Source organism: Polyodon spathula, chromosome 7, assembly GCF_017654505.1.
Source record: "Polyodon spathula isolate WHYD16114869_AA chromosome 7, ASM1765450v1, whole genome shotgun sequence".
Classification (NCBI taxonomy): Eukaryota; Metazoa; Chordata; class Actinopteri; order Acipenseriformes; family Polyodontidae; genus Polyodon; species Polyodon spathula.
In genome coordinates this window covers 18,822,909-18,847,198 of record NC_054540.1, presented here as the reverse complement: position 1 = coordinate 18,847,198, position 24,290 = coordinate 18,822,909, and the positions used below count along the sequence as shown (strand labels likewise).

The 24,290-nt window shown below is 35.5% G+C and overlaps 1 protein-coding gene across 1 annotated transcript; it reads left to right on the top strand.

Moving 5' to 3' along the window:
* The first annotated feature begins 1,999 nt into the window (after positions 1–1,999).
* Positions 2,000–21,421, top strand: LOC121318304 (protein FAM3C-like). The gene is made up of 10 exons (XM_041254821.1): positions 2,000–2,097; positions 8,816–8,875; positions 10,272–10,376; positions 11,318–11,344; positions 12,475–12,598; positions 13,226–13,284; positions 13,869–13,919; positions 14,023–14,107; positions 14,886–15,012; positions 20,262–21,421. The coding sequence occupies exons 2-10, from the start codon at positions 8,863–8,865 to the stop codon at positions 20,349–20,351; spliced, it is 681 nt and encodes a 226-aa protein (XP_041110755.1). The 5' UTR covers positions 2,000–2,097; positions 8,816–8,862; the 3' UTR covers positions 20,352–21,421.
* Positions 21,422–24,290: the final 2,869 nt, after the last annotated feature.

The following is a 24,290-nucleotide window of genomic DNA, read 5'->3' as shown; positions in this document are numbered from 1 at the left end:
TTTTTTCTGCTTGATAAAGAAAATATTGGTTCTTATACACGCTCAATGAATGTTGTCTGTCACTGTAGACTAGGTCAGCTTCCTTGTTGTCCTATATGCTCAATCTATTTGCTAATAAAGTAAAAAAAAAAAAAGTATCAGTGGTGATACATTAACCACAATGCAACTAGTCTGTGGTTTGAATGACTTGTAGAAGAAATCAAACAACTGGATGCAGTCTAATTACTTTCAGCAGCTTTATTTCAGTCCTCTTCTTTAACAAAGCTAGGAAGATGCTTTGAATAAACTTTATAAATACACTGTAGATAAGTTACTGAACAAACAGCACGAGCAGCAGTAACACATGTACTAGATAGTTCAGACTTCCTTTTGCTTACAAAGCTCTTTATATAATTTTGATCTTATAATGTCCATTTCCAAAGCCCTGGGTTCAAGAGAGCCCTTTTCTACTGTTCTATCCAGCAGTTTTGGAATTCCTTGCAGGAATGCCAGTGCTGAACACACTTTGTTTCTCCACTAGTATCAAAAAGTCTTTTCTTTGCTGCATGAGTCCTGGTCCGATTGCAATTTAAACTGTCATGTAGACTATCATTAGTACTGTCCTCTGTACTAACCACAGGATCATCCCCAGTTAGTATGCTACTTCTAGTTCATTGAAATTAACTGATTGTGTTTGCCTACGTAGTCACTTCACCTGGTTCTGTCATACCCCTTAAGGGAGCTTATATGCAATTGCCAATATTTCAATATCCCCAGAACCATTTGAGATGCTGCCTTTATATTTTCACTGTCACAGAAACCCCATACTGTGGTCATATGACTTTTTGGTTTCTGGATGCTAAAGACTGCTTTGAGCTAGTGCCTGAGGTAGTGCCAGTGCCTCACCTCTCAAAGAACATTTGAGGTAATGACTAATGACATGACTATATCAATGCATAGACCTCAGATCTTATATGGCAGCCATATTGAGGTCAGGTGGCTTTTAAGTTTAGTCTTAAAAGGGGCAAGGAGACTGAATACTTTGTTTAATATTTGGTACACAGCTGCTCTATGATTTTCTGAATTAATGCAAATTCTTTTACCAGCACTGTCCAGCAAGAACTGTTTCACTGTGGCATTTTTTAACCACTGACCCAAAGCAATGACGCAACCCTTTTCATATATAAGTAATTCATGTTCACAAACCATTAGATCAGATATGGAATGGAATGCATTGCTTTTCAATCAATCAATCGATCTTTATTTTATATAGCGTCTTTCATAGTGGAACACCATCACAAAGTGCTTTACAAGATGCAGTAAATACAAGAAAATCCATAATACTTCAAACAGAGAAATGCATAATACATGATATACAGTAGTATAATACATAATACATAGTACACTGAATACAGTGGAAAGTACATAATACATGATAGTAGCATAATACATGAAATAGTACACTAAATACAGTGGAAAGTGCATAATACATTAAATAGTACAATACAGTGGAAAGTGCAGAATACAGTATATGATAGTAACAATACGTGAAATAGTAGCAGCAGCTAATAACAGATACCAGGCTTAAGGAGCATGGAAAGCAAGAGAGAACAGCTGGGTTTTGGAAGTTGATTTAAAGCGAGCTACAGTCGGAGCATCTCCAACCAAAGCTGGGAGGGAGTTCCAGAGAGTCAGAGCCATGAAGCTAAATGAGCGTTGTACAAGTGTGGTGCGCTTTTGCTTGGGGATAACAAGTAAGCCAGAGCCGGAGGACAGCAACGCCCATTTATAATGAAAACAATAAGTTAACTTTAAAAATTTACCCTGAAGAGACTTGAAATGAATGTAGTCTGTGTGTTCAATGCTGCTAGGATTTACTGTCGTGGTGTAGTTTCTGAGAATGCACCGAGTCCTCTAAGACAGGGGGTAGCAGTGTAGGAAAAAAGTCATGGTAGATTTTGTAGTTGAATCTTATCTGCTCTTGGGTTGGACTAAAGATCCTCTATTTTCAAAAGAACATTTTCGATTGGACGTTTGATACATTTCCTGTTTTTTTTTTCTAGAAAAAGAGTCTTAAATGAAACCTTAGGTAGTACCTGTCGCCGTGGCACTGATCAGGTAAGATGAGCTGGATTTTGCATATTCATTTTTTGGAACATATTTTATGTTTTAAAACGTTGCATTGTTTTGAATTTACTTGCAAAATGATTGTGTACGCTCAGCAGCAGTAGCCTAGCCTATGTCATGTGATAACACGGTATTATTTGTAATTTAAATGAAATTAAGTCACGTGCGAATTTATTTATATATACATACATACATTAAATGTTTAATTTTGTATTACCTTAAAAACACAGACGATGTTAGGTTTTTAAAATATAGATGTAAATTAAAAATGTACTGTACTTACTTTATAACCCAAGCCAGAGTGTGATGGATTTGTGGTTATCTCGATACAACACGGTCGTTTAGTAATTTGTGTTTCTAAAGGAAAACCGAACAACGTCTGTTCTCTTAGTAAATGGTTAATCCGATTCTCTCCTGCCAGACTGCATTTGGTGCTGGTGCATTTTGTTGAATATGAACGCGATTTATATATATAATGATATACGCCCTGCTACTTGTTCTAAAGAGAATTTTACAATTACAGTACAAATATTCAGGTATAATGAGGGGGTATACAATCCATTTAGCAGTCTTTCATTTCAGGTATAACCTGTATACGCTCTGGTCGCCTTTGTTGACATTTGTTTTCATTGTAATTAAGGCTTCGGCACAAGTGGTCATGCATAAAACAAACAAAGCAAATGCCTTAGTTTAAAACAACCATATATATGTATACATATATATATATATATATATATATATAATATATATATAGATATATTATATATATATATATATTTACACACACACACACACACACGTGCTCGCTTTTTGCAGCACCCCCCGGTACTGCATTTACAGGCCAGATGCAGCTGGAGGCGCCGTTCGTGAAATAATTAATTGGTTAATCTATAAATAGTATGGTTGGGAAAGAAGTTACATGGATGTCTCTGTACTACAGACTATCGGGAGGAACTCAATTTGTTGCAATTGAAGACTATCATTATTACTGGCCTCTGTACTACATGATGCCCTCAGTTAGTATCATGCTTTTAGTTGAGCTGTGAATCGTATTTAGTTCTCAGCGTCCAAATCATGACAAACTGTGGCACTGTGAAGGTCACCCTTGGGGACCTTACTGTCATACCATATAGACGCTTAAATAAACCCATAGGCTTATACTTGGATACGCGCCATTTTTCAAGAAAAAGTAATACTTTATTATCTGACATTTGCCATATGAGTATTGGCATACTTCGGTGACAAACATAGGCATTAACTTTCTATGAAAAGGATAAAATAGAGGCATTATTTTTAAAAAATGCATAGTGTTTTACGGATTTGAAGGATAAGAAAGCTAATTACTGTATTTAGTACCGGTACTAATACTAATTTCTCTAAGTCACACAACAGCTCTCGATTAAAAAAGCCACGCTAGGTGAAGCGAAGCGCTGGTGTGTCCAGGCCTTTGTACTCCTGTATAATTGAAACACTGTTGCTTAATTTAATTAAATTAATTCATTGGCCCAGAAAACGAGGCTAAAGTAAACCCTTTCCTGGGTTCAGATACCATACACAATGTTTGACTATTAAACATTTAGAAAGTAGTAAGGTTAACACATTTAAATATGAAAATAAGGATAATAGGTCATTGATGTAACTAGTGGAATAATACACATTTTATACTGTAGAATATATCGCTGAGTGGAAACAAGTACCTGTACATTTTATAATGAAAACAAAAATGCACCCCCTCTCAGTAACGTAGGCAAATATATAATATATAGAGAGAATAATGCACTGGGTATTATAGGGTTGGAATTAAATTCTCATGTATCACACAATACCCCATGCAGTTTATAATCGCTGAGTTATAAATGTTTGTGTTGCTTGTTGTGGGGGGCTTACTCTACTTGGTTTATGTCTGTGATTTTTATTAGACAGAGTGAACTGCATAAAAATATCTGTTTCCTGTCTTAAAGTACAGTTATTTTTCCTTCGATAAATGCTTCTGACGGAAACAGGTCTGTGTTGAAACTGGTCCAGTGGCAGATGGAATCGACAAAAAAAGTCTATAAACTTTAATCTCATTATCTTCTAATGTCAAACAGGACCGCTGCCTTTTCAGTAAACTGATGCTGCACAAAGGTAAAATTGCCATTTATAAATGAGGTCACCTCGTTCTGCAGTGCTGCTTGGCTTGCCGAAGTTTAGCAAATATTTAACTTTGTGCTTGGTACCTAACTAAGTATATGTGGTAAACTCGTTGCTTAATCCAAGTAAACACCACTCCCAAAACCAAGGACAATTTCCACCAGAATATCCTGATTCTGTAGTGATTGCCCTAGGCTGCAGCCACTTTCATATTAGTGAGCATTCTGAAAGGAAATTGTTAAATGTGCCAGGGGAATGCATGTCTCAACAACATACCTGCTCAGGTTATGTCAGCATCCTGGTTCTGTAGTAATTTCCCTGTGCAAACGATAAGGGATTGCTGTAATATATAAAAAAAGTTTAGTTCCTCATAGACACAGTACAGCATCGTTTAGGGAGTCTTTGTAAATCTGATATGCCCTGCTGATCATGCAGACCACAGGTGCTGTTTAATAACAAACTTTAAGATTCAGAATCTGGGGGTACAGTACATGAGCATTTGCATTTCGGATGCTGAGAACTAAATACAATTCACAGCTCAGCTAAAAGCATGATACTAACTGGGGGCATTATGTATTAGAGAGGCCAGTAATAATTGCAACAAATTGAGTGCCTCCTGATAGTCTGTAGTACAGGGACATCCATGTAAATTCTGTCCATTGCAACTACTGATGCTTCAAATAATAAAGAAAAAACAAAAAAATAAACATGTTGCATAATTAAAAGGTTACATTTACATTTACAATTAAATATTCTCTCAGAATCATGAAAAAAGTTTCTTATTCTTAATACATAGTGCAACCCCAGGCTGGGTGCAAATTTACATAGCTACAAGGGCAGTGCTAAGCAGTAGATTTAATAAAGCATTGCATTAAACACAGGAAAATCACAAAATGTTCAGAGGCAGTTTTTCGAGCCTATCATTTAAAGAGGGAGGCACATAATATAAATTTAGCCTATATAAAACCTTGCATGAGGATCAGCTGATCTCAAACTCTGTTCCCTTTTTTTGTTGCAGTTGCAACAGCATATAAGATACCATAAAAAAAAATGTTGAATAAGTCTATTTCTAGGCATTTTTTTGTGGCCTGTAAAAAGGGGGGGGGGGGGGGGGGGGGACTGACTGATAATACACCAGTGTGATGTATGCGCCAGTGTGTGTAATATTAAACTACTGCACCAGTGCCACAATGGGATTACTACAGCCACGGTTATGTCTCGCAGAAAAATAACTGTCAACAACCCGATTTATTTGTTCAGGATCTACAGCATTCAGGTCATGTTGCTAGGTAAAAACACAAAACCACTGTTCTAATTAAGTTTTAATTTCTTGCTCTCAATACCTTTAGTCATTTTGAATGTTAAGCGCAAGCTTTCAGACATTTGACTGACCTCTCAAACGTCACAGCTGCTTCACTTGGTGTTAATGCAATAGCTGTCAGTCTCTATGAATGTCCTTATTGCCACTCTCCCGAGCCATTGATTTGTCAATGTTCAAACTGAACCCGCCCCTGGAGTGCCAAGCAGCTATTGGTAGAAAGCTGAGTGGTAAAATTAAGTATTCTTGTAACTGCAATGCTATAATAATGCAGGTGACTTTGAGATTGGATAAAGTAGGACCTTAAAAAGAAAATGCTACACAACAGGTTTGGAATTGCACGCTATTGAATTTGCTGAAATACGTATTGGCCCGATGCAGGTACGCTTGTCAAATGTGTGTGTGGTTATGGTTCTGATTAACAAAACAAAAGGAATGTATTTGTACAGCTGGAAATTGAATGCAAGTTTGAATGCTGCAATGTATGCAACACAAATGTTTTGTTTACTGGTTATTAAATGGTGCACTTAGTTGGTTTTAGAGTTTTTTTTGCTTTTTAATTGATGAAGCAGCACTGTTTTTAATACTTTTAAATTTGAATTAATACAACACATTTGGAAAAGCAAATGCAGCGGGAACTAAATTGTCTAAGTGTGGTTTTGGAAAGAAATGTTCAGTAAAGCAAAGAAGATATGTTCTTGAACTTGTTCTGCAGACAGCTTGCTATCCTGTTGTCTAAAGATATAAAATAAATAAATAATCCAAAGACTGCTGTTTTGAGATGTAATTACTGCATTTTGGTTGCACGTTACACAGCACTGGGAAAATGAATGTCTCGGTTTTCTTATGTCATTAGTAAGCGCACCTGACCAAACATTAAGTTCTGTGCTGGAAGAAATTCATGCATGATTATCGGTATACATTATTGGTTAATCGTTTAAGCTTTCAGTGGAATGTCCAGTTATTTTAATTTAAATTCGGGGCACTGTTAACATATGAGAATGTAGTAGTTTTGTAGTGACTGAACTAAGTCTAAACTTTCTCTGTTTTTAAAAATTCACCTACACAAGCAAGTTTTAGATGCCCTGTTTACTTGCCAAGGCCAAATTAAATGTGCAACTCTACTGCAAGCGCTCTTCCAAATTCACCACATGAAGTAATTTCTGGCTCACAAACATCATTCCAGTTTAGTCACTACCTTTCCAAATAGAACTGATACTGTAGACCACTTTTCAAATTTAAATGAAATGCTTGCTTTGGCTGATAAGTTTTAATTAATTTCTATAATATAATGAAGAGAATGGACATTACCCCATATATTCCCTTATTCTGGTACCAAAAGGAATTTCGGTAGTTAATTTTACTCATTATAGAAAGGCCTTGAATTTAAAACTGCTGACAACCAGCAAGCCCCGCTTTGACTGCCAAAAAGAACATGTCATGCCCAGCACCGCTCTGCTACAAACAGGTAAGAATGAGATCACAAAATTAGTTTTCCTTCAGGAAGCTTACTGTATACTAAAGTTATTAAATACACTTTATCTTGTATTCAAACTTAACAGTTCCTCTTTTTTTAATTGCAGTAAAACCTTTATATAAACTAAACATTTATATTTGGTTTAATTGATATTGTAATATCTAAAAGGCTTGGTTTAGTTGGAAACTGAACTAATTCTTAAAATGATTAAATTAAATGCCCGCTCCTGCTTTTACAGTCTATTGTATTACATTAGAGCCTTAACCCTTAGCATTTCATTTATTCAGCGCCCGCCAGGCGCATCAGGTCCAATTTATTTTCACATACACTGTTTATTTTACATGCGCTGTTTAAATGTTTTTTTTCAACTGTAAAACAGGTTTAAAAGGCACTGCATATCAACAGGACACTCAGTGCGGCATCTCCAGCCAAGCCCCACCCCCTGTTTGCTGTATTTAACACATACCTCACAAAACTCCTCAATAATGGGTATTAATAGTATTTTTAGTTTAAACTATCATTCCGTCTAAAAAGGTTACTAATTTTCTTTGCTAATTTGCAATACCTAGCCTCTGTTTTTAGTTTGATAAAAAGCTAACTAAATGAGATGCCTGCATATGCCATGGTTACAGGCTTCTGTTGTACATCTATATGCACAACACATTGAAACGAGTCCCATGCAAGTTCATAAACCTCTGCTCTAAGCTAGTGCCAGTGGAAGCATATACTGTTACTTTTTCCTGTATATCAGTCCTCAGAATGCCAAGCTGAAGAAATAGCCAGTATGTGGCACTTCAGCCTCACCAAAGTGGCCATAAGCAATGCTTGAATGCATGACAAAAGCAACTTCATGAATCCCAAATCCCCGGATACCATAATACTTTGCTTGATGCTTGTAGATCTCGTCATCATCTATCCAAACATATCTTTTTTATAGGTAGAGAGGGAGAGGGCAGATAGATTATAAAATACATAACAATTGCTACTCTTGCTGGAAGGACCAGCACGACACTTGTTTTGGGCTGTCCACTGTTTTGTTTGTTTGTCTGTTCGCCAATGTGCCTTTTTGTTTGTTCTGTGTTTTTGTTTTGTTAAAACTTTTGTTTATCAGTAAACTAACACACCAGTGCATTCAACACCAGTACTGCCGTCTGTCTAACTTCCTGGCATCCAGGTCACAGGGGGTAGTGGATGTATTTTGATCAAAAAATGAAATTCTTACATAGCTTGAAATATGCACATGCCTATAGCCCCCAGAGATGTCATTTTTTGTAATAGTTTGATATATTTTTGGTTGAGAATTATGGTTTGTGGATTGTCGTTGAGTTTAGTTTCATTTAGTATTTCTACATTAACAATTTTAGATTATTTTTTTTTTTTTTATAGCTTTGTATGCAACTGAAACTGAGCAAAATGGTATAGTAATTCCAAAGGGTATTAGTAATTTAAATGAACAATTCTAAATGTACTGTACATGTACTGCAAGCTTGATGTAACCTATACAAAATGGTAAATGGCAGTACATGTAGGCTACATGTTGGTTCCACAAAGATGCAGCATGTATTCTGTATATCTGTATGAGCTGTTTGCATTTCTTGCTAAGTTGAATTAAATACTTTCCCATTTGAAAACCTGATCTACTGAAATGACCTATTTTTGAATGTCCTGTTTCTTGATTGTGCGCTAATATTACTGAACACAAATCAATACTTTGTTTGCTGTGTACAATTTAGATATTGGGTTTAAGTGGTTTTTCATCAATGTTTCTTTGTCATACAAAGATATCCAGATTCCCTCCACTGGAGCAGCACGGAAACAAGCTGAAAGAATGAGAGTAGCAGGTAAGCACGACGTCATGAAAGTATTGTACAACAGTATTGTTCTTCTTGGATTGGGCAAATGCATTTGGATGTGTCTTGGTTATTAATCCAGCATTACTGAAAGGGAGATTTTTAATTCGCCTTACATTATCCCCCATGGAAAGGTTTGTTTTTGTGATGGTTTTTATTGCTGATATTATTATTTCCATACATTACAAAACAAAATAAATCCATACATATTAGCAAGTTTTAACATTTACAGTAGTCAATTAGTTGATCTTTAATCAACCGAATGCACCTGTAATCGCACAATGAAACGTGTCGTGTATTAAGCACAAAAGGACTAGCAGACTGAGGCACATGAGTTACAGAATTGTTCAGACCACTGAAACCTTAGATTTTGCATTGTGTGCTTTAAATTGTTGCAGTTCTTTGATTTTTCTATTTCATCAGTAAGGGCTTGTGGCAGGATGGATATGTGGTGCGCATATTTATTAAACAAAAAAAAAAGGCAGTCCTGGTGCCTCTCTTTCTCCTTCCACACCCACTACAAACAGGCACATTTTTATATACATGTGGCCTCTGAATTAGTAACAAATTAATCAATTCGGAGATGGACGCATTCTGAGACTAGATGCCAAACAATGGCAAACAAACATGGCCTTTTAAATGCAAACAAAATACATTTAAATACAACACCAGTAACATCACCCTTTTAAGTACAACACCAAACTACGTTCTCTTGTGTTTTTAACTATACACTAACAATACATTTATCAGCAGGGCTTTCCCTGCCCCCTATTTACACACAGGGCTCTCTCCTGCCCTGCCACAGATCTGGAGATCATGTCTCCTATTGAGCAGCCAAAACTTTTTATAGTGTTTATTTCAATTGCACGTTATTACAATGCCTTAACAGCAAGTGTCAAAGTGTAGAAACATTTTGCTGAATTTAAGTAATGATACCTAAAGTTCTGTAATGTCAAAGTTGTACTGAATTGTATTCCTTGATTTTCAAAGTTTGGCATGTGGTACATTTTAATTTTACAGTATTTCATTATCTTAACTGGAAGTGTTAAAGTTTTAGTAATTGCAGAATTTTATGATTTGTAAAGCTTTGCAATTTTGTATGCTAATGTGATTAGAATAGACTAGCTGCGTATCATCAGTAGGTACTTGTGTACTAAGCACTTGTGTGTTGACTTTATTCTGTACATTGTTTAAAGTACAGTAGTTGTTTAATACCTGTTCAATTATCCATACAAGTCGAATATGCAAAATATTATCGGTTGCAATTAGTTCAGATAATTGACTCTGCTGTACATTTATGTAGCGTATTCCGCGAGGACACTAGCTTAGGAATTATCGGTTGCAGTTGAATTTGTTCCATAGAAACTGATCCTTGTTTCTTTTACAGGGTTTGTGAAGCTTTTTGTGGTGGTTATAGGATTTCTATTGGCATTTTATGTTGCTTCTCAAGTTTTTGAATTCAAAATGGATGCCAGTTTAGGAAATGTGTTCGGTAAGTTTTCATTCTGCCAAAACTTCAGCAAAGTGTCAAACATTGTAAGAGTGTGTGTGTGTTATTTCATTATAATGTAGATTTTACTGAAACCTAAGCTGTTTCTGTAGTTTTTATTCAGCATGAACAAAGCACATATATATATATATATATATATATATATATATATATATATATATATATATATATATATATATATACACATACATACATACATACATACTGAATCATAAAATGCTAATTGAGAGCAATTGATTTCTATGACATTAGTCTATACAGTATATTTATATCTTGCTGTAGACTGACAAAAGGCAGACTCTTTTATAATATGCAACAGAGTACCCCATACCAGTTGTAATCGAAGGTATGCTCATTCACTATTGAAGTCTGATTAGCTTGCAGTGTTACCATGCGTAGTTTGTGGACAATCTGAAGCCACAAGTGGAGCTCTATGCCTACATGACATGTACAACAAATTACTTTTGCCCAAAGCACGTGTATTTTTAAAGATACAATACATCTACAAGTAACATGTTAAGCCAGTTGATAAAGAAAGTGAGGGATGCATCATCCTTGCCGACAATAAGTCCTGTGCAGCTTCATCAACAAATCCAATGTATTGGCATAGAGCAAGTTTTCTCATTTGAATAAAATCTGTTTCTTAGGTTTTCCCTGCCTTTTTAAAAAAAAAAAAAAAAAAAAAAAAAAAAAAAAAATCCTAATCTTGCTTTGTGTTCATTGGACAACTAGATCTTCAACAACCAAGTCATTTGTTAAGGACTTCAAATAAAATCACAGAAAGAAGACAGGGACACTCTACATTAACAGAACTAACTGCTGTGCCCTAGCACTCTACAAAAAGCTAACCATTATTTCTGAAGAGAGGCTCATTTAAAAGCATTGCTTAACTTTTCTTGTTTTTTTGTTTGTTTTTTTAACAGCAAGGTCAGCAGCGTCAAATTCACATCGTAAGTTTAATTTATTTTGCTTTGCACTATGGGGTAGATGTACCAAGATGGGTCAGCCGCAGTGCAGACATATGGAAGTTCGTAAAGTATGTACGAAGAACAAATATCTTCACGAAGAGAGCCGCAAAATACGAATTTAAATATTATTTGCGAGATCTCAAGCGAAGGTGTGCTACATTTATTTTCAAATAGAATAGCGGCAGTAGAGTTGTGGTTTGCTACAGCAGAGGGAGCCCAAAGGATAACATCTATACATGCAAGGGTGTAAGAATCAAAATAACATTGTTTTTGTTAAATGTACACATCATCTGTACTCATCTGTACAATGCATTCTGATCCTTCTTTGCCTGTTTTAATAGTATATATATATATATATATATATATATATATATATATATATATATATATATATATATATATATATATACAATTTATTTATTTTGGCTCATTGAGCCAGCTGCCCAATATTTTTTCAATGTTGTACATACCATTTTTTTTTCTTAAAAGGCAATTTAATCCCATCAGATTCTGTAGTTGAGCCCCAACCTTCACCCCCAAAAAGCTTTTCATAGTCATTGTCCGACATAAGGAGGTGTTGGGTGTACAATGCGAATAAAAGATTATTTTTAATTGAAACTAAATGGTGCTAACAGCATTGTGTTTGTTTAGTACGGTTCACGCTACACTTCCGACTGGTTTGCATGTGGTTTGCAACGATTGCAACAGATGCATCACTTTTTAGTTCCTTCACCCCTTGTATGTTTTAGTAAAATCATTCACTAAACGTTTGAGATGCTAATTTCATTTAGAATATATATATTGTAGGTTTATGTTATTGAAGAGTGTCGTTTTTTTTTTTTTTTTTTTTTTTCAAAACACTTCTAGCAACTGGGGACATGTCAAACTGATCAAGCATGATGTACAGTATGCATAATGTTACTGGAAAATTGTACGGTTTTACTAAGCATCTGCTTTAATCAAATATAAAACCAACATTTTGACAGAACTTGACTGGAGAAAAAGCTTAATGAAATATGGAGGTGACTTGAGTTGCATTTCCCTTTTAACCTGAAGTATATCTTCGCTGTATTTGAGTAACATTTGAATTCAGTTGCCTTTTTTTCTTACAGCTACAAAACCGCCAAAGTATAAATGTGGGCTTTCAAAACCCTGTCCGGAGAAGCATTTTGCATTCAAAATGGCAAGTGGGGCAGCAAGTGTTGTTGGGCCAAAGATGTGCTTGGAAGATCGTGTGTAAGTGTGTATTTTTCAGCTTTCCAGTGATGCAGAAATGCAGGGGTAACCATAGAATGGCTGCTGTTGTCTTGTGTATGTGTGAAATCGTTACTGTAGATTAGGTTACTGTAGATTTACTTTTTTAGTTAGCATCAAGAAAACTCTCAACTGTCTCGCACTCCGTCAACACAGTAGATGTTCTTTGTCAACATGAGATGAAATTGAATCAAAGGGGATATAATGAAGGCACCTTTATAGACATACACACTTATATTTTGTGTCTACCTTGGTTTCTGTTATCCAGATGCCTTAATTTATCATTACTGATGAACAGAAAGATTATAATTCAGCTAACGCATGCAACAAACCGCATTTCTTTCCACAATTGTAAGGTGTTTTTAATGATTTCTAAAGTGAAATAATTGGATACAGCACGTATTAAGTGGTTTTTGTTGTTGACTAGTGGAAGTGTATGTTTTCAAATGATCCCTTATTTGTAAAGATTCAGTGTTGACAGTGTAATTATACTAATGTATCTTGTGAAAATGTTAAAGGTTCAAACAAATGCAAAATCATTTGTAATTTCTACCATAAAATGTAATGACCTGTTTGAACTGTAGTGCGTAACATTCTTTTCTTTTACAGGTTGATGAGTGGTGTTAAGAACAATGTTGGAAGAGGATTGAATATAGCTTTAGTAAATGGTAAATTTAGTTTCTGTGATTGGGGATTTCATTTTAACATTCTAACCCTGACCTGTGCACTTTTGTGGATCTCATTACTGTCCTTAACATTTTTAAGTTTGCACCCATTCCTTTTTTTTTTTACCAAATGTAAAACAGACTGGATCATCCAAAGTGTATATATGGTAGGATTGTGTAAACCAGCACCATCTAGAGAACAACTATTGTAAAACACTTTTTTTGTTTTTTAAACTGGCAATACACAGTGAACTGAAGTCAAAGCACCATAACAAAATGGTTTGAGTTACGGTATAAAGTATCATTGCAAACTTCATAGTGTAAAGTGCTCATTCTAGGAATATTAAAGTGTCTGTACATATATAAAAAAATTTATTAATCCATTTGTTTAAAAAAAAAAAAAAAAAAAGTGATTGCCCAATTGCTCTCTTGCATTATCACCTATACCCACAAGAGTAGTTTTAGTTGAACTGAAGGACCAGACTGCTTTACTGATCCTATTTAAACTAGACTTACAAATTACAGTGCAAAGACTTGTTTGGGACAATAATTTTTCATTAATTAAGCACTGTTGTATTCACATACAGGTAAAACTGGAGAATTAGTGGATACAAAGTTTTATGACATGTGGGGGGGAGGTAAGTTCTTGACTAGTTGCCTTTTTATTTATTTTTTCCCCCAAGTAAAACTTGTTCTTATGTTGAGTGTGTCCTATTTAATGTTGACTACTGTGCTTTCCAGACGTGAATCCTTTAATCGAGTTTCTCAAGACCATCCAGGATGGGACAGTTGTATTAATTGCCTCCTTTGATGATGGTGCAACTAAGTAAGTTGATATTGTGTGTTCCTTCCTTTTGTGACTTGACATATTTACCATGTTATGGAAACGGCACCCTTAAGTTAGACCTGTCACTTAAGACGGCTGCTATGTTGGGTCATATGACTTTTGGCTTTTCGGATTGAGAACCCTGAGATATTGGCTTCATAGTTTGTAGACAGCTGTGCTCTGAGATTCTAATGGTCAGGGGACTTCATATTTTGCTAAATGTATTGAAGACCATGACCTTGATGTCTGACATATCACTGGCATATTGAGAACATATGACTTTCAGTTTGTGTTGTATAGAGACGGTTCCCTAAGCTATGTCTTGATGTTTTGTACACATTTCTTAGATTTTCTTTGTCAAGTTCAGTTACTGGTGTATGTGTATGTAATGAGAAACTTTGGCTGCTGCATTGTTTTAACATTTAACCATGTCAGTGATGCAGACCGTGCACTTTTACATATTGTCTTTATGATTCGGTCAGTGTTCTATTACAGGTGGTGTCCAGTAGAATTACGAGTTACACTGGCACATTGTTATAACCTCTGGAAATAGCTATTATACATTTCACATATCCTTTTTACTTGTTTATAAACCATTGCATCTAGAATGACATTCACTTTTTGATTATTAAATCAGTAGTGCTCCAAGTTCTAGTTTTGCTGTTGTTATAAATATAATGAATATGGTTGTGTGTTACCTTGTTTTAATCTTTTACCACATGAGATTGTATAAAGTGATTTGCGCTACTTTTAATATTTTGGGGGTTTTGTTTGGCAGACTTAATGATGAAGCACGGAAACTTCTCGGTGAATTAGGAAGTACAACTATTGCCACCCTTGGCTTTCGGGATAACTGGATTTTTGTTGGAGGAAAAGGAATTAAAACAAAGAGCCCATTTGAACAGGTACAGTATGTTTAAGTGCCTTGCGTGGATGCCTTGTATTTAGAATATTTGCCTGCCTTGAATATTGTGCTGCTTAAGTTTTTAGTTGAAAGCGAATCACAGATGGCTATAAAATCTGGATATACATCTGCAGTGTTACATTACACCCTATAACTAGGGCTTGAAGTTTTCAGGTTTTAGTTTTGATCACGTGACGTGCCTTTTAAACTTGTTTTGAGCCAATTCTGTTTCCCAATTAAACTAAAAAAAAAGCTGTTAATTGCAAAACAGTGTCACTTGTCAATCATTGTATTTGCATGCAGCATTACGCATTATTGGTTTAAAAAATTATTCACAAAAAAAGCATTGGCCATCCATTCTGAGGTGTCGTGCGGCAGCATTTATACGTAGAGCAGTTGAAGATTCAATTAATAGAATGTCTGCGCAGTGAAGTATAGAAAATATTTCGAGGTGGCGAGTGATGAAAAAGTAACAATATAACAAAACCTTGTTTTCTCCGTGGATATTATGAAATAAAGCACTACTGAGGTAAAATAAGTTATTGCTTTTCATATACAAATATCTGTTAATGTCTATATAGGTTTGATATTGCAATTGTTATATTTTTCTGTGTTTTGGAAGACTTCGATATTATCTATCGAAATACGTGCACGATATTGAAATAAAATTTTCATATCGTTGTCCACCACTGCTGTATACCTTAGAGATACCAGTATACCGTCGGCACTCGCATATCTGACCCTTTTAAAATTTGTGTGACGCATATCTGATTTGACCTGTATGTAGGTGAGCACTTGTAACCTGTCCCCTACCACCCAAACAATCCCCTGTCCTGCAGGCGCGTGCGCACACACACATTTTGTACAGAAATTAAAATATGACTTGGGTTTGAGGAACTGTACAGGGAGACATATATTGTAGTGCATATTCTTTTCTTTGGCACTGTTGCAGTTTTCTTTTTTTTTTTTTTCCTTATCTGACCTATCAAAGATGGATCATGATGATGGTAGGTCGTTCATGGAAGATTTGATTCATAAGAACATTAAGTTTACAAATGAGAGGAGGCCATTCGACCCATCCTGCTCATTTGGTTGTTGGTAGCTTATTGATCCCAGAATCTTATCAAGCAGTTTCTTGAAGGATCCCAAGGTGTCGGCTTCAACATCTGGGGAGCTGGTTTCAGAATCCCACAATAAAATTTTTTTTAAAAAAAGCCTCCTATTTTCTGATCTGAATGCCCCTTTATCTAATCTCCATTTGTGACCTGGTCCTTGTTTCTTTTTTCAGATCGAAAAAGTCCCTTGAGTCAACATTGTCCAGTACCTTTTAGAATTTTGAATGCTTGAATCGGATCGACGCATAGTTGTCTTTGTTCAAGATTCAGTTTATTCAGTTCTTTTAGCCTGTCTGCATGAGACATGCCTTTTAAACCTGGAATAATTCTGGTCATTCTTTGCACTCCTCCTAGAGCACCAATATCCTTTTTGTAGTGAGGTGACCAGAACTAAACACAGTATTCTAGATGAGGTCTTACTAATGCATTGTAAAATTTTAACATTAATTCCCTTTATTTAAATGCAACACTTTTCACAATATATATATATATATATATATATATATATATATATATATATATATATATATATATATATATATATATATAAATAAAAATTAGAGCATTTTGTTTATTTGCCTTTTTTTATTGTTTTCCCCACTTTGTCTAGATGAAGACGTTTGAGTCCTCATAAACTCCTAGGTCTTTCATAGATTCCTTCAATTTCAGTATCTCCCATATGGTATTTAATGGACATTTTTTATTGTCTGTGTGCAGTACCTTATGCTTTTCTATATTAAATCTGCCCAGTTCTGAATGCTGTCTAGATCATTTTGAATGACCTTTGCTGCTGCAACAGTGTTTGCCACTCCTATTTTTATGTCGTCTGAAAAAATAACAAGTTTGCTTACTATACCAGAATCTAAATCGTTAATGTAGATTAGGAATAGCAGAGGACCTAATACTGATCCCTGTGGTATGCCACTGGTTACATTGCTCAATTTGAGGTTTCTCCTCCAATCAGTACTTTCAGTTTTCTATATGTTAACGACTCCCCCCTAATCCATATGCATGTATTTCCTTGAATCCCTAATGTGTTCAGTTTGCAAATTAATTTTTTATGTTGGACTTTGTCAAAATAGAGATAGAGAAAACACCCAAGAAGGGTGTAGTAGTAGAGGCGCAAAACAATTACAACCCTAAAGTAGACAGCTCTAAATGTAAAACTAAATTGCCAAAATGGTTTAATGGATCAATTAAAAAAAATATTCAGCGAAAAAAGGCACTTTACAGAGCATTAAAAAAGGACCAAAAAGAAAGTACGCAGAAAGAGTACACGGAACTGCAAACGCAAGTCAAAAAGGCAGTTAGAAAGGCCAAGAGAGAAATAGAAATGAACATTGCTAAGGGAGCTAAAACCAATTCCAAAATGTTTTTTTCCAATGTTACAACAGCAAGAGAACATTCAAAGAGGAGATTAAATGTTTAAAAGATACACATGGCAAAATCGTAGGTGAAGAAAAAAATAGCAAATATATTAAATGATTTCTTTTCACAAGTTTTTACAAAGGAAGATACTGACAACATGCCCCACATGTCATCCAGTTCCTATCCAGTTCTAAATAACTTTAGCATAACTGAGGCAGAAGTGTTAAAGGGACTAGGAGCTCTTAAAATAAACAAATCCCCTGGGCCGGATGAGATCCTCCAGTAGTACTCAAAGAAATGAAAGAAGGAATTTACAAACCGCTAACCAAGATCATGCAGCAGTCTCTTGACACAGGGGTGATACCGACAGACTGGAAACTTGCAAACGTAATACCGATCCACAAAAAGGGAAACAAAACTGAACCAGGTAACTACAGAACAGTAAGCCTGACTTCTATTATATGCAAACTTATGGAAACTATAATAAGATCCAAAATGGAAAATTACCTATACGGTAACAGTATCCTGGGAGACAGTCAACATGGTTTTAGGAAAGGGAGATCGTGTCTAACTAACTTGCTTGATTTTTTTGAGGATGCAACATCGATAATGGATAATTGCAAAGCATATGACATGGTTTATTTAGATTTCCAGAAAGCTTTTGACAAAGTCCCGCACAAAAGATTAATTCTCAAACTGAACGCAGTTGGGATTCAAGGAAACACATGTACATGGATTAGGGAGTGGTTAACATGTAGAAAACAGAAAGTACTGATTAGAGGAAAAACCTCAGAATGGAGTGTGGTAACCAGCGGTGTACCACAGGGATCAGTATTAGGTCCTCTGCTATTCCTAATCTACATTAATGATTTAGATTCTGGTATAGTAAGCAAACTTGTTATTTTTTCAGACGACACAAAAATAGGAGTGGCAAACACTGTTGCAGCAGCAAAGGTCATTCAAAATGATCTAGACAAGATTCAGAACTGGGCAGACACATGGCAAATGACATTTAAGAGAAAAGTGTAAGGTACTGCACGCAGGAAATAAAAATGTACATTATAAATATCATATGGGAGATATTGAAATTGGAGAAGGAATCTATGAAAAAGACCTAGGAGTTTTTGTTGACTCAGAAATGTCTTCATCTAGACAATGTGGGGAAGCTATAAAAAAGGCTAACAAGATGCTCGGATACATTGTGAAGTGTTGAATTTAAATCAAGGGAAGTAATGTTAAAACTGTACAATGCACTAGTAAGACCTCATCTTGAATATTGTGTGCAATTCTGGTCACCTCGCTATAAAAAAAGATATTGCTGCTCTAGAAAGAGTGCAAAGAAGAGAGACCAGAATTATTCCGGGCTTAAAAGGCATGTCATATGCAGACGTGCTAAAAGAATTTAATCTGTTCAGTCTTGAACAAAGAAGACTACGTGCCGACCTAATTCAAGCATTCATAATTCTAAAAGGTATTGACAAAGTCGACCCAAGGGACTTTGTCAGCCTGAAAAAAGAAACGAGGACCAGGGGTCACAAATGGAGATTAGACAAAGGGGCATTCAGAACAGAAAATAGGAGGCACTTTTTTACACAGAGAATTGTGAGGGTCTGGAATCAACTCCCTAGTAATGTTGTTGAAGCTGACACCCTGGGATCCTTCAAGAAGCTGCTTGATGAGATTCTGGGATCAATAAGCTACTAACAACCAAACGAGCAAGGTGGGCCAAATGGCCTCCTCTCGTTTGTAAACTTTCTTATGTTCTTATGTTCTAAAAGCTTTTTGGAAATCTAAATTAACCATGTCATATGCTTTGCAGCTATCCATTGTCGATGTTGCATCCTCAAAAAAATCAAGCATGTTGGTTAAACACAATCTCCCTTTCCTAAAATCATACTCTCTGTCTCCCAGGATACTGTTACCATATCGGTAATTTTCCATTTTGGATCTTATTATAGTTTCCACAAAAACGCGAGCTGTGACGGTTAAGTCATTTGTAACATTAAAGAGATGGACTTTGTATCGGAAAACTGGTGACGGAGTCTGAAATCGCATGTAACGAATAACTGCGTGTGTGTGTGTGTGTGTGTGTGTGTGTGTGTGTGTGTGTGTGTGTGTGTGTGTGTATATATATATAATATATAAAAATATAACATTTATTTATTAGGGCTTCTAATTTTCAGGTTTTATTTTTGATCACATGATGTCCTTTTGAAATATTTTGAGCTGATTCGCTTTCTTAAACACTAATTGCCAAAGGAAGTTGTTGTTTTTTACCCTCCTATCTTGATTGCGTTAACAAATGACGTGATCTCACCCGATTCTGTTTGAACCTGCATTTTGTTCTGGCTCTAATCACTGAATTCAGCTTAATTTCCACTGCGTTAGTTTCTAGTAGTGCGTCGCTAATTTTAATCTGGTATTCAGTTAAGGCTTAACAACTATTAAGGGTTAAAGAGAGGGAGAGAGATGGAAAATAAAAAACAAACACTAGAAGCCCTGCATATGAGGATGGATTTTATTAGTAATGCGAGGACTGTAAACCATGACTGACGTGTATCTAAGTGTCCATATATCAGAGTGCTGACTGTAATTCAGTTATTCAATGTAGTATCTTTAAAAATTTTTAATATGACCTGTATAGATAGATAGATAGGCAATGTGATTACTCTTGAAGCATTGTTATTATTCAACTGTCATTACCTGTACCTAATGTAGAGGTGGCTCTGATTTTTCTTGCTAATGGTATGATTCTTGACATTTGCAGCACATCAAGAATAACAAGGATACCAATAAATATGAAGGCTGGCCCGAGGTCTTGGAAATGGAAGGATGCATCCCCCAGAAATCCGATTAAATTACAAATATAAGATTATATCTTGTATATTTATGTAGACTGGGTATGGGATTAGGTATTATTAATGCTTGCAGCAATCCTTTACTGCAAAGGTTTTAACCAAATGCATGAACGTTGCTGTGACAGTTCTGAGCGTTTTTCCATGTAGGATCAGAAATAATCAAGACCTTAACCCAACACGACTACATGACTTTATCTAACTTTTTAATTGTTTTTATTTTAATTCTCTTTATATGTTTTAATCTGTGATCAAACTTTGCAAAAGTGTGTAGCAATCTTACTTTAGCTAAAAATAAAAATAAAATAAAAAGTTTAAAATTTAATATATAACTTTAAAGCAATGTATCTGTATAACATAACTATAGATAGAGGGGGCTGTAACATTTTGAACACAAATACAGGTAAAGTACCAAGCTAGGAATTGGCCAGGCAGTGTGATTTCCTAATTGCTACTGTACCTGTGTTCCTCTGACAAAACCGCTAAAGACCTGCCATCTGCTAAATGGCTATTCACTTCAGTAGCAATAACAAAGACTTGGAACCAAGTGGGTTAAAGCTTGTGTGCATTTTGGGGGGGAGAATCTGAGTGATGTAAACAATTCACAATGTTTATCAGTTATGTTAATGATGGTGCAAAATTAACATATTTTTTTAATATGTTCCATCTTCTATTTTTTATACTGTGTGTTTTGTATTGTTTACGTTTAGGACAGTCATGGTAGCCCAGTATCTGTAAAGTTTATTTTTGTTTGTTATATTTCCTTCAGTGTCATCCACTGGTACTCCACTGGGAAAGGAATAAGTCTCTTCTTGCATGGCAGCTGCATTAGCCCTGATTAGGCTTGTACTGGGGAAACCCTGTAAGGGATTAAACTGCATTTCTTGAGGTGCTGCAAGAGAAGGAAGACCCCTAAACACACTATTTTTACATGTTTTTGTCAGCACTATTCATAAAACTTACTTTATATGTTTTCCAAATATTAAGACTTCTCAATTGTATTGTTTTATTAAAATAGACAGGGTGTGAATTAGAGTTGACTGGAATAAAATCATGTTAATATGCAATTTAATTTATTTTGACTTGATAATGTTTCTTTTCTTTACAGTTCCCTTTTATACTTATGAATAGGGGGGAAAAATGTAATCAATTAACGTTTGCTGAATAGTCCTTTTTTATTTATTTACATATGAAATTCCACCAAAATATTACTATTATGTACATGTATTATAGCATTACCTGGTTTCAGGTCCGCCTGTAGGGAGGCAGCTGCTTCCTCAATTCTCTTCCTTCAGCTCAGCAGCAACAAGGGGGCAAAGGAGGGAGCATCACCATTGTAAATTACATATGTGGCTCTCTTTTCAGTTCCTTTTCATGTGTCACTTGCCATGAAACCTCATGAATTCACTAGAAATGAGTCCATTCATTGGTTACTGATACCAGAAGCTCAAATCAGTATTGCTCTACAATATAATTAGGCTATAGTATTTGCAAGTCAACAAAAAGAATGAATGATTCCCATGGCTGTGTATGTATTTTTGTGGCACGTTGTATTTCCTAAATAAAGCACACGACCCAATATATCATTGAACATCAAACACAACGGTATTTTACGTTGGCGACAATACTTTTGATTGCAAAATGATCACACACGCACACACAGCAGGGGCTACATGGCCCTATTCACCAAATCTGGTTTTGTTAATAAAATGCAGTGATATTCTCTTTGATAAATGTTCCAGACTGCTTTTAGATTTAACTGCAGCCTGGAGCAGTTTTGTCAATATAAAAATGATATTAGTAAATCAGGTTTTGAGAATAGGAGAACACGGTATACTATTAAATATATTGTGTGTTTGTGTATATATATATGTGTGTGTGTATATATATATATATATATATATATATATATATATATGTTACACAAGACAATCATTGACATAATTATTGATACATATGTTTAATGCCTGGCAACCCTTTTACCCTGTAATTACTGCTCCGCTGTAACCATTGCTTTATGCTGTGAATTATGTGAGTTTTTGGCAGTTGTTTGGATCAATTTGTAGTGGTGCATAGTAGAATGCTAATTAAGTTCATGTTGAAGTATACATTTGTGGATTTTTTTCTTCCATTTCTACTTTTTTTTTTTTTTTTTTTTTAAAGACACTTGTGGTAAAGGGAATCTATATCTACTGATTAAGACAGAAGGAAGTTTCAGTCTTTTGTATTATACCAGATGGTGAAGTCTTGGCAAGCTAGATCCCTAGGTTGTTAAAGAAACGCACATAATTTATAACGGGCATTGTTTGCACTAATGACAAATGATTGAAGGAATACTTTCTGTTATAATGACATTAGAAATACATTCATATCAAAGTCTTTGGTATAAAGAAAAATAAAGCTTAATTGCATCATCTGCTCCCTTTGTCCCCACTTTTCATTTACAGTAAAATGCCAAACTATCACAGTGTAGTACAGCATGATACTGCCTAGTTCTGGGAATATGGTGTAGTGCTTCCTGTGGACTTTGTTTTATACAGAATGTTTTTCATTATGAACTTGTTCATTATCTAGTGAATACCGTTTTTATATACAAATAAATTATGCACAGTTTTTTTAACAAACTTTTTTGTTTTTCAAAGCTGTAGTGGTTAAACTGAAAACTGTTATGAGGAGGAGGTTAAATGTCAGCAAAACTTGCAAAGAAAATGTACAAAATTAATTTTACTGGTTGAGTAAGTATTCAGCCCATTAAGTCAGTATCTGATAGAAACACCTTTTACAGCAATTACTGCTAGTCTTTTTGAATAGGTCTCTACCAGCTTTGCACAGCAGGATGGTGAAATTTTTGCCCATTTTTCACAGGAAAATTGCTCCAGTTCTGATAAGTTTGTTGGGGATTGTCGATGGACTGCAAGCAGTCTTCAAGTCTCTCCATAAATTTTTGATTGGATTCAAGTCAGGACTTTGGGCCACTCCAGAACATTAATTTTCTTCTTGTTCAACTAGTGTGGCTTTGGCTTTGTGCTTTGGGTTATTTTACCGCTGAAATGTGAATTTCCTCCCCAGTTTCAGAGTCTTGGCTGACCCAAACAGGATTTCAAGGATTTGCCTGTACTTTGCACCATTTGTTTTCCCCTCTATCCGAACAAGCTTCCTAGTCCCTACTGAAGAGAAGCACCCCCATAACATGATGCTGCCAGCATGATGCTTGACAGTTGGGATGGTGTTGACTGGGTGATGTGTAGTAATGGGCTTGTGACAGACCTAACTCTTAGAATTTAGACAGAAAAGTTCAATTTTTGTCTGACCACAAAACCCTTTTCCACATGTCTGCAGTATCATCTACATGCTTTTTCGCAAACTCCATACGTGCTTTAAGATGAGGCTTTTTGAGTAATGGCTTCTTTCTTGCCACCTGTCCATACAGGCCAGCTTTGTGTAGGGACCGGTTTATTGTTGATGTGTGAACACTGACTCCCATCTGGACACAAAACTCTCAAGGTTGCTGTTGGCTTTCAGAGTGACATCCCAAACCAGTTTTCTGCTTCCACTTCTTAATGATGAACTTCACTGTGCTGAGAGGGGTAATCGGCGCCTTCTGAAATTCTCTTGTACCCTTCTGCTCTGTGCCTCTCTACCACTTTATCCCTGACTTGTTTCGAAAGTACCTTTATCTTCATGGTTGCTTTGTTTGATCATTATGTGAGTTGCAGCTTAAAAGTCTTTACATACCTGAGGGAAATTATCTAAAAGCTAAGCCACTGTGAGTACACACAGGCTGAAACCATTTCACTAATTTTGTGACCTTTCAAACAAATCATTTGCACCTGAGCTGATTTAGGGCTGCAGTAGCAAAGGGGTTGAATACTTATGCAACTGAGATTAATCTATTTTTCTCTGTAAATCTCATTTATATTCAACATGCATTTTTTAACTTT

Excerpts from the sequence above, each read along its gene's own strand:
- LOC121318304 (XM_041254821.1), top strand. Across the intron at positions 13,920-14,022 it reads TTATGACATGTGGGGGGGAG|ACGTGAATCCTTTAATCGAG; the intron begins GTAAGTTCTTGA and ends TGTGCTTTCCAG. Across the intron at positions 14,108-14,885 it reads TTTGATGATGGTGCAACTAA|ACTTAATGATGAAGCACGGA; the intron begins GTAAGTTGATAT and ends TTTGTTTGGCAG.